Source organism: Lytechinus variegatus, chromosome 10 (genome assembly GCF_018143015.1).
Source record: "Lytechinus variegatus isolate NC3 chromosome 10, Lvar_3.0, whole genome shotgun sequence".
Classification (NCBI taxonomy): Eukaryota; Metazoa; Echinodermata; class Echinoidea; order Temnopleuroida; family Toxopneustidae; genus Lytechinus; species Lytechinus variegatus.
Window position 1 is genome coordinate 17,116,942 of NC_054749.1, and position 14,347 is coordinate 17,131,288.

General features: G+C 35.2%; 1 protein-coding gene across 1 annotated transcript in view; it reads left to right on the plus strand.

Moving 5' to 3' along the window:
• LOC121422383 (tubulin-specific chaperone D-like) overlaps nucleotides 1-14,347 on the plus strand; it is a 71,880-nt gene that overhangs the window by 10,986 nt on the left and 46,547 nt on the right. Inside the window, exons 9-16 of the mRNA XM_041617389.1 lie at nucleotides 9,546-9,678; nucleotides 10,263-10,408; nucleotides 11,153-11,213; nucleotides 11,749-11,823; nucleotides 12,497-12,591; nucleotides 12,942-13,001; nucleotides 13,416-13,570; nucleotides 14,050-14,165. Of these exons, the coding sequence (XP_041473323.1) occupies nucleotides 9,546-9,678; nucleotides 10,263-10,408; nucleotides 11,153-11,213; nucleotides 11,749-11,823; nucleotides 12,497-12,591; nucleotides 12,942-13,001; nucleotides 13,416-13,570; nucleotides 14,050-14,165 (841 nt within the window). The remainder of the gene's footprint in view (nucleotides 1-9,545; nucleotides 9,679-10,262; nucleotides 10,409-11,152; nucleotides 11,214-11,748; nucleotides 11,824-12,496; nucleotides 12,592-12,941; nucleotides 13,002-13,415; nucleotides 13,571-14,049; nucleotides 14,166-14,347) is intronic.

A 14,347-nucleotide genomic window follows, 5' to 3' on the forward strand; every position in this document is an offset into this window, starting at 1 on the left:
GCGATCTTTATCTAAAGGACAAGTCCATCACAACAAAAGTTGATATGAATAAAAAGAGAAAATTTAAACAAGCATAGCACGGAAAATTTCATCGAAATCGGATGTGAAAAGAAAGTTGTGGCATTTCATAGTTTCACTTAATTTTACGAAACAGTTACATGTATCTTGGTCGATATGCAAATGAAAAGACTGATGACGTCATCCACTCACTATTTTGTACATCATTGTATGAAATATGAAATATTTTTTTTTCTCATTGTCAACTGAAACAATTCCTCTCTGAAGATGTGGAGTTAACATTGTTAATACTATATGGTTGGTCCTTATTTTCAAACCGGTTTTAAAATAAATATTGTATAATTCAAACAATAAAATACAATGATGAATATCATCGACTGCATGTCTCATTTGTATGTTACTGAGTTGTGCATGATCACTTTTTCATGTTTTTTGTGACAAACAATCGAAACTTTAAAATGACATAACTTATTCAACATATATTTTGATGAACTTTTCAGCGTTTTGCTAGTGTGATTTTTCTCTATTCAAATCAACATTTTTCTTGGGTGGTCTTGACCTTTAACATCTATTGCAGTACCCTCTTCAAAATCCTCTAACCGTACCTGCGTTGCCCGCGTGTAAGGTTAATTTAATGGGTATATATAGCCCGCCGCTAATTGAGGACCGCTAGTCATAATGCCCCGCTGCATGGCCAAAGGGTCAGCTATTCATAACGTATAAGTTATTTTATAACCCAATGTTTGCTAGTCATAAAAGGGAAAGTGGGTCATAGTTTATAAGGAGCATAATTATAAGGTCTGATATTCATAATGCAAAATGAATCATTCATAATCGACCATGAGGGCCACCACTCTTAAGAATAATCAATAAAGAGGGTCACTGCTCATAATACTAAAAGAGGGGCGCTAAGGAATTTTTATTTAGTCCAACTAATTCGTCAAATTACCAACTCGTCTAATAGAATTTTTTTCTACCATCAGTTCGTCCAATATCCGCTTGGTATAATTGCCATTTCGTCTAATAACCAGCTGGTCCAAAAGCCATTCAGTCTTTACACCAATATTGGTCTAAAGTGTTTATTTGGGCAAAACGAATGGGAAATCAAACGAGTATACCAACTGATCATGAGACGCAATGGTGATTGGACGAAGTGTTGATAGAACATAATGGTTATTTGACCTATAATGGTTGTTAGAAGTAATGTTGATGGACGTGTAGACAGTGCATGGACAAATCGGCAATTTACCTTTTGTATTTACCTCCTTTGAAAACTCGATTTCATGACCTGACAAACCTATAGTTTTGGTCGTAAATTCTTATTCACATCTAATATTAGTAAAAATCGTGTGCTATTTTCAAAGGTTTAGACCCCCAAACAGGAACATTATATATACTTATTGTAAAATATGAAAAGGATTGATATCTTGATGCAAGTGGGAAGCCTATAAGCTGATTTTTTTTAAATGTGATATGAAAATTTGAGATTGTAAGCGCCTTTAAATAACACACTGAGTAACCCCCCTCCCCCATACATGCTCAAATAAATAAATAATGCGAGCGAAGCACGAGCAGAAATCATTGAATCTGTTGACTTGACAAGTGTTTTTAAGAGCAGATTCTTCTAAGGGACGCGCCTTAGATACCGGGGGGGGGGGGGTGGAACTTTGGGTTTAAGCATTTTTTCCTTTGAGTAAATTTCTTTCCGTTGCGACAATTTGTTTTTGCCACTTTCAGATGATTTGTCAGTGGACCATTTTTTTTCTTTTACTCTGATGGTGAGTCAAGATTTTTTTTGCTCATATAACAAGTTTTTTTTTTTGAAAAAAAAACTTCTACCCCCCCCTGGATATCTACTGGTGCGTCCCTAATTATTCTTCTTGCTCACATCAATGGCCAAGTTATCATCTTCATGATGTCTTTATTAAAGTATGTGAATGAGAATTTACGGCCAATTGCGTTGTTTCAAAGTTTCAGGTCTGAATAAATAAAGTATCCAAAAAGAGCTCACGCTTCGACCTTGCATTTATAATTAAAATTTTTTTCGAAATTATATAAAAAGCATGTTCAAATGAAAAAGATACGATGCGAATTCTTTATGGATTTAATTCAAGCTATTACTATCATTATTTATTTAGAAAGTTTATGTAAAAAAAAAGCAAGTTCGGAATTTTGAAAAAAAAGTGATATTCAAAAAATTATTGCATTATCATGATTATTGAATTGAAGTGATTTAGAAAAAATTGTTTGTATATATTATTTGCATGTTATTGTGAATAAATACCTCGATTAAGATGATAAAAAAACTTAGACCTTTTGAGATGTCTTATTGGGGAATATAAATATAGTTTAAAAGGATGGTCCTAGTTGAACATATTTTTATCGCAATACATAGAATTCACTGAGCAAAATGCTGAAAATTTCATCAAACTCGGATAACAATTAAGTTATAGAGGTTTATATTTCAGCAATAGTTTGTGAAAACAGTCCTCGTGAATACTCATTAGATGGGCTGATGATGTCACATCTTCGCTTTCCGTTTTCTTATGTTATTACATAAAAATCATATATTTTTTCATTATGTCATACTTGTGTGAATATGTCTCCCTTATAAATTGCAGCAATAAATATCTAATGCACTGAATCAGTTGTCAATCCAATTTTCTAGTTCTGAGGAAAAAAATGAATAAACCTAATTTCATATAATAAAATACAAAAGAACAAGTGGAGATGGGACATCATCAGCCCACCTAATGAACATTCATGACGACTGTTTTTACAAAATGTGCTAACTTTAAAATTCAATAACTTTGTTAATTGTTATCCGATTTTGATTAAATTTTCGGCATTTTGCTCAGTGAATTTTAATCTATTTATAAAGATATCCATACTTTCAGCCCGGACCATCCCTTTTATAGCAGTACGACCCCATACTTTTGCGACTAGCGACCCTTCGATCTCATGGGGACGGAGGAAGGCCTGCGTTATCATACCCCCCCCATTATAATTTACCGTCGATCGTGAATCATTTATCATAAACTAATAGATGATGATGATGATGTTCATGATCGCGCGCTCCAAGCTCCTAGATTTTGCCCTTTATATGCCATCTTGCCCCCTAAAACGTACGTGAATTCTACAAATGTCATCCCAGCCCCCAATCGGATACATGTACTTACTTTATCAATGCCAATCTGATCCTTCGTCGATCGGGCCTTCAGACCAACGATCCTTCGTCGACGGGCCTTATGATCCATCGTAGGGTCTTAGTGAAGACCAATTATGGATGGTGTAATAATGGCAACAATGATAATGGTATGAAATGAGATCTCACAAAAATCGAAAATAAATTAAAATCAATAACAAGCATACAAATAAAGATAGGGCCTAAATAAGGCAGTATCGCAGAAAATTATGTTTCATTTTAAGCATTAAATATATCAGCGATAATATTAGCATTATACTATATAGCGGGGTTGCCCTTAATTTTAATTTTACATCTGTTAAAATTACAACTGAACCATTTGGCATATTTTCCAAGTATATGCAAAATAGGAGTGACGATGTAGATGGACTGTTTGTGCAACATTCCTGATTAATAGAATATCAATTTAAAATCATTTTTATTCACATGCAAAAAGGCAAACATGAATACTGTGCAAACATTTGACACAAAAGAGGCAAAATGTGTATAGAGTAAAGGAAGTCTAAGAAAATTATTGATCAAGTAGGAAGCCTCCAAGGCGATTTTTTATGTCATTATGAAAATTTGAGATGTTAAGGAACATGTCATTGAGTAACTCCCCTTCCAAAAATAATAATAGGTTCAAATAAATAAATAATGCGAGCGCCAAGCACGAGCAGAATGCACAAATAAGTGTCAGTTTGTAGGGGTAACAAAACTTATTTGGGTGATTCCATACGTGTCGTACGGGACATTTAGAGAACATTTGACAGTTTTTGACAAGAAAAAACAAAAAATATTCCAGTAACTATAGGTGGTCATCAACTACTACCAGAGTGTAAGAAAAACCAAGACTTAACATGACTTGAATTCACATCCTGTATAATACAGATTAAAAATAGTAATGTGTCGTACGGACGCAGAAAAAGTGGCTTTTTTAGAAACCTCAAGTTTGTACTCAAAAGTCTGTGAGTTGGGCAGATAAATTTCATAGAAACTGAACTCAAATTGACACTCAATTACCCAAGAACAAACACATTTACAAAAGAAAGCAAAATAAACATTCATGAATAAATAAAGCAAATTATAATTTTCGAGAACATTGTGGCGTACGGGACATTCAAAATGTGTCGTACGGGACATCTCTAAATTGAAGCCAAACTTTCTTACTTTATGTCACTTTGACTTCTTCAATCACATTATTTGGCTGATGATAATGATAATCCCATCAAACTAAGACATTCATTAGGTTAGAAACCGCTATTAGGTGAATATTTCTGTCAATATATCATAAACAAAATAATGTGTCGTACGGGACAATTGTGTGTCGTACGGGACACTTGTGTGTCGTACGGGACACTTGTGTGTCGTACGGGACACTTGTGTGTTGTACAGGCACTGCGTGTTGTACTGGGCAGCCTGAATAAATAAACATGAACTTTTTATCAATCAGAAGGAGCATTGCCCCTAAATTATTGCTTATTTATGAATAATCTTTTAATAAGCAGTCATTCAGGACAATACAATTGGGAGCAATATGTTATAATTTTTTTCATGATGGGAAATGTACAAGTGTTCACAGCATTTTTACGAGCTGAAAAACTTCAGGTTTTGTGTGAAGTTATATTTTAGGGAACTAATTGATGATTTCCAAACACTATTTAAACAATAAATGAATGAAACTTTGTGTAAATTATGGGGCTAAAATGATCATGATGTTATGATTTTTTATATAAAATGTATATCTACATGATATATGTCACAACTGTCACTTTTTTCCCTTTTTGGTCACAATTTTTTGTCTAAAGAAATGCGGTTCTACTTTTTCAAACCCATCTGCATTTCATGAAACCATATGGTTTGTCTTACTTTCAAGAATTTTTTTACAACTTGAAAAACGTAAGGAGTTTCAATATTCAATATTCAATATTTCAATATTCAATAAGGGAAGTCCAAATAGATGATCATGATGATTGATATGATTTTTTTTTACATCTTATAATAATTCCACATTAGCATGCAAGAGGAAGTCATCTTCCAGGCTAGGTTGAAATATAAAATTTTTCTTTTCATGCTCAATGAAAAGAAATTAACCTGCTCTGATCAGTGAAAATCACCAGTTTAGCTGAAGGGATTCACAAAAGAATAAGCCTACATGAAATCAATTAAAATGTTTAGAATCACCTATTTCATGTTCTATGGAGATAAACAAAGTTCTTTTTCAGTTCACTTTATGTTAAATCAATTAAATGAATTTAAATATGCCTACTATTTATGGTTTCTGAATCCAAATTCTGCAATTAGATGCATTATTATATTGTGTGTCGTACGGGACATGTCCCGTACGACACAGCGTGTGTCGTACGGGACATTTCTTAATAGGACAATACTTGAAAAATGAAGGGCAGTAATTAGATCCTTATGGGATAAATCGATCACCCATGGGTCAAACAAAGAGAAACTCATTTTATGAAATTGCATCATCAAAAATAAAATTGTAGGAAAAACTTTTGCATTGTCATGTGTCGTACGGGACATTGCCAAAAATAGGTTCGGAAAAATCAGGGCTGCCCCTATTATGGATCATGAAAATGTTGTAGATATTATTTGGAACTATCAATGATATATTATTCTATTGACCTGCAATATTTTCAATCTTCTCTTGCTTTGCAAATAATTGTTTCAGGTGGAATTTGTACTTGACTATTCAATGAGCAAAATTATTGAAAATTTAAAATTCCATTGTTCTCCCCCCAAAAAACTATATCTGTCTTCACTTTTGGTTAAAACTCATAATTTTCATAAAATTTAGGTATCATAGTAAAATATTACACTACTTATGACTTATTGAAAGCATGTTGAAATTTATGATATTTTTGAAGTTCTAGTGTGGAATCGCCCATTTAGCAAGTTCAATGAATGTTAAGAAGCGAATAAAGGGCGAATATAATAAAGGTCTTATTTAATGAAATGGCACGTCTTGGTCATTGCAAAACTAGGGATGTAGTGTACGAGGGTAACAAAATAATAGAATACATGATTGACTAGAATTCATGCAGGCCATACCCAAATCATGCATGGGCACTAAAATCAAACCTCTCCCATCTACGTACGTCTGTGCACTTAATTTATATGCATTGCATATGCACGTACGCGCATACGATTTCACCTAATTAGTATTCATATTTTCTATTTATAGATAGAGCGCGTATCCAGAGGCATACACACACGAAACACGCGATAGAAAAAACACTATACGTGTAATATATACTAGTATTGCATGTGGAGCACACTCGCAGGGGTCATGATCAATTTCTCGTTGATACTCGATCTCACGTACCCCCCCCCCCCCCCCGGCCCCTTATTGTGATCACTCGGGTTTATTTCAAAGTTTTAGATTCATTTGAATTCTATGACAGACTTTAAGACGTATTTCGGACACAGCGGAATGGGTATCCCCCGGCTGCTCTGTCATAATTGAGTGACGCTTTGTCACTTTTGTTTCATTTTCATGCATTTCTTGGATATGATTTAATATTTTATTGACATGTTTGCTATGCTTATGGTCTGGCCGATTAGTCCGAAATGTTGATTTTTGTTTTGTTTCATTCGACACAAACCTACTATGATTGATTCTCTTTTTCATGACGGAGTGTGGAATTATATATAGATGGATATACACACCCCAGCCGTACTCCAACTAGCTGAAGATGTATTAAAGAGAGGGAGAGGGGGGGGGGGTGGAAATTCTCGCTGGAAGTACTAGAAATGTTTGCTATCAAGGAATATTTTTTTAATATCACGAGGAAAACTTTGCTTGTAGCTCCGTTCCCCTAGTCTCGATCGTTGGATAACATTCTGGCGATGTAAATAAAAGGTTATGATTTCTACATGTAAGACAGCATAAGCGTCTATGATCGTCGCCGGTCAATTCGTATTTTCATCTTAGGTTCAATTCATACCATGGAATTAACTTAAAGACGATTAATTGCAGTACAGTAAATATAGACCATTAATATGAATTCATGTCAAATTAATAATTGAGGAAAGGCATACAATAATTCATGAAATGCAGAAAACAATTGTACCAAAATCGTTTCATATCACAATCCTGACAATGGGAGAAAAAAATCTAATGACCCCACCCCCGCCAAAAAATACTACCAATCAACCAACCAAAACAATACATATTCATTCACGTCCGACGCGACACAGCTTGTTTGAACCATGGAGGTTGGATGTTTGAACTATGAACACACACCTCGCCTCCATAGTACTCGAATCCAAAACAAAATACGAGCCTCAGTCAAGTGTCACACATATCATGCACGAGAAAAGGAATAAGGGAAGAAAGGGTATTGATAACGGTGGTAAGCCTCGATCAACTGATAATTTAATTCTAGATTAAATTAAGAAAGCGCACTTGTACTCGTGCCGCGCCGGCCGCGAGCATTCTTCTCGGTGCACCAGTTTTGCGCGTGCGCTGTGACTAGTCCTATTCCGCTTCGTTCCGCCGATTCACACATCGCTGACGCCCGGATGTGACTGGGTACCGTTCTCCTGCTGTCCGCCGATCACCATTCCGCTTCGTTCCGCCGATGAATTCATTTCCACGCCCACAAGTTCATTGCCACGCCCACAAGTCGTCGGACGCCGTTCTTGAAATCGTCCAGCGTTCTCCTGCACGCGAACGGACCTCAATAATAAAACTACGGTCCCTTACTACGTACTGCATATGTGCAGGCTAATAAAAAGTACTATATACCTGAATGAAGCATTTTGGAGACAAGATATAAACGCATATTTTGTCTGTCTGATTGAGTAATTCAACACAAAATACGTCATAATGACCCAGCCACGGTTCAGCCATATGACTAATGATCATAATATTAGACAACCTCCTCCAGGAATTTATCATTTTCTTTTGGGCTTATGTAGTAAATTATTGGTCTATAATATCTGTATTCCTATTTCATCAATCCCAAACACAAAGTCTTGTGTACATGTTAAGTGTATGCCATGCAGTGCATGGTACGCACCTGTGTTGTGTACACTTTACGTCACAATTACTTTAATAGCGAGGATTGCTTCATCTAGTTCACAGATACGTGAAGCTAGAATTTTCAGCAAGCGAAGAGCTAAAAATTGCTACAGATAATAGCTTGAATGAAATTCCACATCATGCAGCTGTAGGCCTACAAGCAATAATAATGATATTGACTGGCTTTTATTTTCAGGAGATACCACATTATATTTTTGTCAGAAGACCTATATTGCCCTTGTCAAGACTCAGGGAAATGAGGCAATATGAGACTACTTTGGGAAATATATAGTATCTCGACTATCTCCCTCAAAGCCAGTCAGTATTATACAGTGCGTATCAAAAAAAAGTTTACACTTAGAAAAAGTCCTGTAAAATTATACATTTGTAACATCATGAAGATTTTTGACATTTTGATATAAGTATAGATCCATTTTAGCAAATGACGATATAACTGTTGAAAAATATTTCCGCTTGAGTGAGCACCACATACTTTTTGAAAAGTTTGTGAAAAATGATTTGTGCAGAACTTTGAAATAGTTATGCGAATAAAAGTAGACCTTAATCGTGAGGAACACATGGAATTTAGCTAGTGAAATTGATTTGAAGATGTGCCACACCCCACTACCCCACACACCGAGGCCATCGTGACGATATTTGCTTTACACTGAGCTGTGATTTTCATGAAATGGCTTAGGCTTGATTTTCATTTTGTTGATCATTGCCAAGCTTGGGAAAAGTGTGGAGAAATAAGTATTACATTAAAAATGAAATGTAAACCCACTTTAAATGATAAAAACTTAGTGAAAAAAATGTTGGAGATGTCTGATATCAGCTTTTCTTTAGATTTAGTTATGTCCTCAGATCAAGCTGGCACAAAAGGGTAAAGGTTGTGCTTACTAAGTTAAAATTTTAATATTGGTGGCAAATTTGTTACAAAATGCTTGCATGTATCCGTTTTACTTCAATTGACTCAAAGTGCAAGGAAAATGTATGAGAAATGTTTTGCAGGGTAAGTTTGATTTCGCCTTTTCCCCTTGACACAGTGTGAAAACAAGCATTTCTGCGCAAACGTATTTCTGCGAGCTTAACAAAAATGGACAGTGCTCATTCAAGTGTAACATTCTGTCAAAATTTTTACTTTCATTGGATAGATGAGACCCAATCCCAAGAAAATATGTGAAAAATGTACATGTACATATATTTTTTAATTCCCAGGGCTTTTTCAAAGTGTAAACTTTTTTTTGATACGCAATGTATAATGATACAATTATGCTTTTTTTTCTACTTGTCTCCATCCAGCTCCAGTTGTTTTGCGAGTGTCCGTGGAGTGTGATCTATGTAATCATAACAACACACCGATTAGGAAGCTGTCTATGAAACTGGTGCAGAGACTAGGCCTTACTTTCCTTCCATCCAGAGTCATGAAATGGAGGTTAGAAGAATTCCTTGATTTTACCCCTTTGTTTTATAATGATCCTAATATTGAAGAGTTCTGAAGAAATCATTACATCAAAGAAAATGCGCAGGAATACTATTGAATAGGAGTTATTATCATTATGAGGTCGTTAGGAAACATTGTTTACTCATTGCTCATGGCTCTGCTTCATAATATTTAAATTCAAATTTATTTATCATTTATAGTCCCAATGATAAATCGATTATTAGCAGAATTTATAAAACTTGAAAAAGGAAGAAACGTCAGCAAGGTGCACACAATAGCATGAACATAAGGGAGGGGGAGGGGTCTACTAGCAAAGGCAAAGAGCCTATTGAAAAATATCTTGTATTTACCAGGGTAGCCATTTCAGCTATAAGTTGGTCTTCCAGCAGGCCATGCATGATATTACCCCTCTCCATTCTAGAACTTCAAACACCTTGCTAGATGGCATGAAGACCCATGCGTAAAAGCCTTTTGCATGAGTCAGCAAAGGATCAAGCCGACTGAGCCACAATGCCACCATATCACAGACAAGTCCCTGACATGATCAAGCAGTTAAAGTCCATTTTCACCCACAGATACCAAAGAGGGAGTCGATCGCTTGCTGATAACCTGCAGCCTGCCTCAGCTCCTGCTGGCATAGCATCAAAGACAACAATAAGCAATGACGATGATTATGATGACGAGAACTATGACATTCCTGAAGAGATTGAAGATGTAATAGGTAAGAGTTAACCTGTTCCCTCAATGTTTTAGTCAATTTTATATACTTCATTAGACTCTTGAAGTAAAACTGAAATGGTTTTGATTCATGAATTACCTTTAAAACTGAAATGGATTTATTCATTCTTGCCATTTGTTATTTGTAGTTTATATCCTTTTTAGGGGGAGGGGATTGGGTGGGTACAAACTTGATTTTTCTTTGAAGAAAGGATGTAAAAGGGGTCTCATTCTGTAAATTCTGTGAAGATTTGAAGCTTTGCCCCAGTTGCTTCCTAATTATGTGTCTTTTTCCCCAAATTTGTTACACCCCATTGCCAGAGCTGCCAAGTAGTACTGATTTTCAGTATTTAGTACTGAAAAGTGAGAAAAATACTGATAGTTTAATGTAAAAAACTTATTTCTAAAGTTTCAGCTTCATGTGTTGTCCTATGGTATTTTTTGAAAATACTGATTTCCTCACCAAAATACTGATTTTCAACTTTAAAAATACTGAAATGTTCTTTTTCAGGTTGGCAGCTCTGCATTGCTTGAATGATATAATTGAATATGCAAACAAGGAACAATGCAGAGAAACATGTATACATCAAAGAACACCTAAGGGAGACAAGAATATTGGTCTTCACTAGGAAATTATACAAATTTATGCATACTGGTAGATGTATTTGCAAAAGCTGGTTTAGCTGAATGAAACTTCAGCATAAATAATACAGTGTGAATTTGTTTTATCTGTCTTTGTTAATACCAGAACAACTTTTAACTGGATTGAAGGATAAAGACACGATAGTCAGGTGGTCTGCTGCCAAAGGGTATGTATTGGTTTGACTCTATTTTGTTATTTTATTGATCGAATTGATATTACTCAAATAGATTTGTAAAAAAATAGGATTTTACGTGTAGACTTGTAAAGAATGAAAAGTTACTAATGCAAGCGTTATTATTCCCGTCCCATAACATAAGTTCAGGTCCATGAAGATTTAGTGCATCATTCTGTCTACAAATCTGCATTCTAATCAATTCCAAGTGTCATATATTGCAAGTATCTGAGTAGAAATTTTGTAGAAGTGAATGTAGAATTCCTATTGCATATAGGAGATTTTTACGATACCAAAAAAGAGCTCAATTTGACAAGGTAATCTCAATGCTTTATTTCAGTTTGTCAACGTTGGTTGACCGATAATGTGTCTTGTATCTCTGTCTTGGTCTCCTTTATGGGCGTCATTATCTTGCTCTCACTCTTGGTCTCATCTGAGGCTGTTTCCTAAACCCATCATTGACAAGTTGTGTCTTCTATTTGCATTATGTCAAATAATTCTCGTAATCATCATTTTCAATGTCTTTCAGGATTGGTCGTCTTACAGGAAGGTTACCCCAGGAGCTTGCAGATCAAGTAGTAGGATCAGCATTAGATTTATTCAGGTATGTCATCATCTACTTTACTGGGTAAAGCATATATGAATTGATATGTCAGCTCAATGTAAATATCTTTTTCATCTAGGTGCGCATCCAGCCGGATTAGACACAATTTTTTTGAGAGGCCGACTATGTTGCAAAAACAATGTGGCCCCTAAAATGCTATTGTCTGATCCTGATGGATCTGCACCTGTTTCCATCCCCAAATCATGAGAAAACTTGGATATTGACACATGTAATTTACCTTTACAGTAAGCCATTTTGATAAAGCATGTACTGATATGCCTGAAATAGGTTGTGTTGACTTTATAGTTCAAGAAATGTTGCAATGCTCTCATGTCATCATTGCTTGATCAATTCATGAAGTGTAGTAAGAACGGAGAAAAATGGGGATCGGATGTACAAAACAGTAGCTTATTTCACAGAAATGCCCAGTTTGTAACCGTAAGAATACTATAGACACAAACATGTAGCTTGAAGACGATTTATTTCAAAGTTTAGCATTGTCACTTTTAAGTTGTCTTTATTTCATTAATTCATTCAGTTATCTGTCCTCTCATGATACTATGATTTAATGTTGAAATAGATGCACTAAATAGATTAACTAAATCTTGTATTTGGTCTGTACAAAGAACTTGCTGACAGTAGATTATATATCCATACATTTTTTGTTTAATAGTATGAGGGAAACAGATGGAGCGTGGCATGGTAGCTGTTTAGCCTTAGCTGAACTCGGCAGGAGAGGGCTCCTTCTACCTGCAAGATTACCAGAAGGTAAGGAGAATGTACACTAAATATATGGTATCATGGGGTATTTCGATAGCTATTCATTGAAAATAAACTAATTCGAAGTAAATATCAGTAGGCGATAATTTTGAGGGAAAAGCTTGATAGTCATATTTGGATATTACTTGTAGGTATACGTGTAGATACGTGGATCTAAGTTATGAGTATGCTAAAAATTACCAACTGAGACAAGACCCCACCCCCATCAATATGAGGTCAAAGCTTGTCAGGGGCAAAGTTTGACATTTCCCCCCAATAATATATCAACTGAAATTTTAGAAATTATGGAATTTGCAAGGCAATGGTATGAAATTTTGTTTTTCTCTGTTTTTCTTCAGTTATTCCTGTTGTCAGGAAAGCTCTTGCCTATGATGTCAAGAAAGGAACTTTTAGTGTAGGTAAGTGTTGCAGGCATTATATAGTCTTTTTATTGCCAGAAAATTTCCTATTCTATAATGCAGTTTAATTTTGTTTTCTATATATTTGCACCTTTGTTCTGTAATGTGCTTAGAGATCAATTCATAGCAATCAATGAATATGAGGTCATCATTTCAGTTTCTGCTGAGTTATATTTGTGACGTAAACAATGTACATAAAGATAATGTGACATATAAAGCTCCAAAGCGGAACTTCTGATGCAATAGATTTTAGTAGGCACATATCAGTGAAAAATGTACTCTTAGAAGATACATGTAGCATGTAATAATAAAAACAAATGTATTTATAAATGCAAGAGACCATCATTATGAGCTCTTAGCCTGTCAATGATAACATCATGCATATTGTTTATTTTTTTCTCCCTATCCCCATAGGTGCCCATGTAAGAGATTCAGCCTGCTATGTCTGTTGGTCCTTTGCCAGGGCATATGACCCTGAGGTCATTTCACCATACGTCAATGAGATCGCTGCTGCCCTTCTCATCACCACTGTGTTTGATAGAGAAGTCAACTGTCGAAGAGCAGCCTCCGTAAGTAGGAGAAGCAAATACAAATTCTATCTATGTATGTTTTTTATATTCATTACTGAAGAAAATATTGGTATGTATATCTCATGGAAGTGGCATTTGCAAAAATTATTCCCAATTGAAGATCCTTATGAAACTACAATTCAAAGCTATTCAAACAATTGTATTTGTTTTATGTTTTCAGTGGAAAAATAAATGAAATGAAATAAATACATAGGCCTATCTATCATGTTTTATCTTAACTTTCAAACCGAAATTAGGTTACATGTATTTCAAATGTCAAGAATTGAGACATGCCTTCCCTTTAATGTTAGAATTCATGTGAGATTGTAAAAGTTGTTCCAGTTTTATAAAACGTCATTACCACATGCTAAACTCCTTCAATATATTACTTTCAGGCAATTATATGTAATTGTTTCAGTAGCTTGTAACTTGCTTGTATTGAAAAGTTGTATGAAACCATGCTTTTTATCTTTCATTAGGCTGCATTCCAGGAGAATGTTGGACGTCAAGGAACATTCCCTCATGGTATTGACATTGTCACAACAGCGGATTACTTTGCAGTAGGAAACCGCACAAATACATACCTCAATATCAGGTAACTATCTAGTCAGGCTCTATCTTTTTCTAAGCAATGCCTTCAAATAACCATTTTGTACATCCAACCCCCTTTTTCTCCATTTTGCTTGACTTTATGAATGTTTGATTATTTGAGAGCCTTACACCTTTTCATTTGAAGTGCAAGGAAGGGATGAATCAGGGCAGGAAGGCCCGATACAT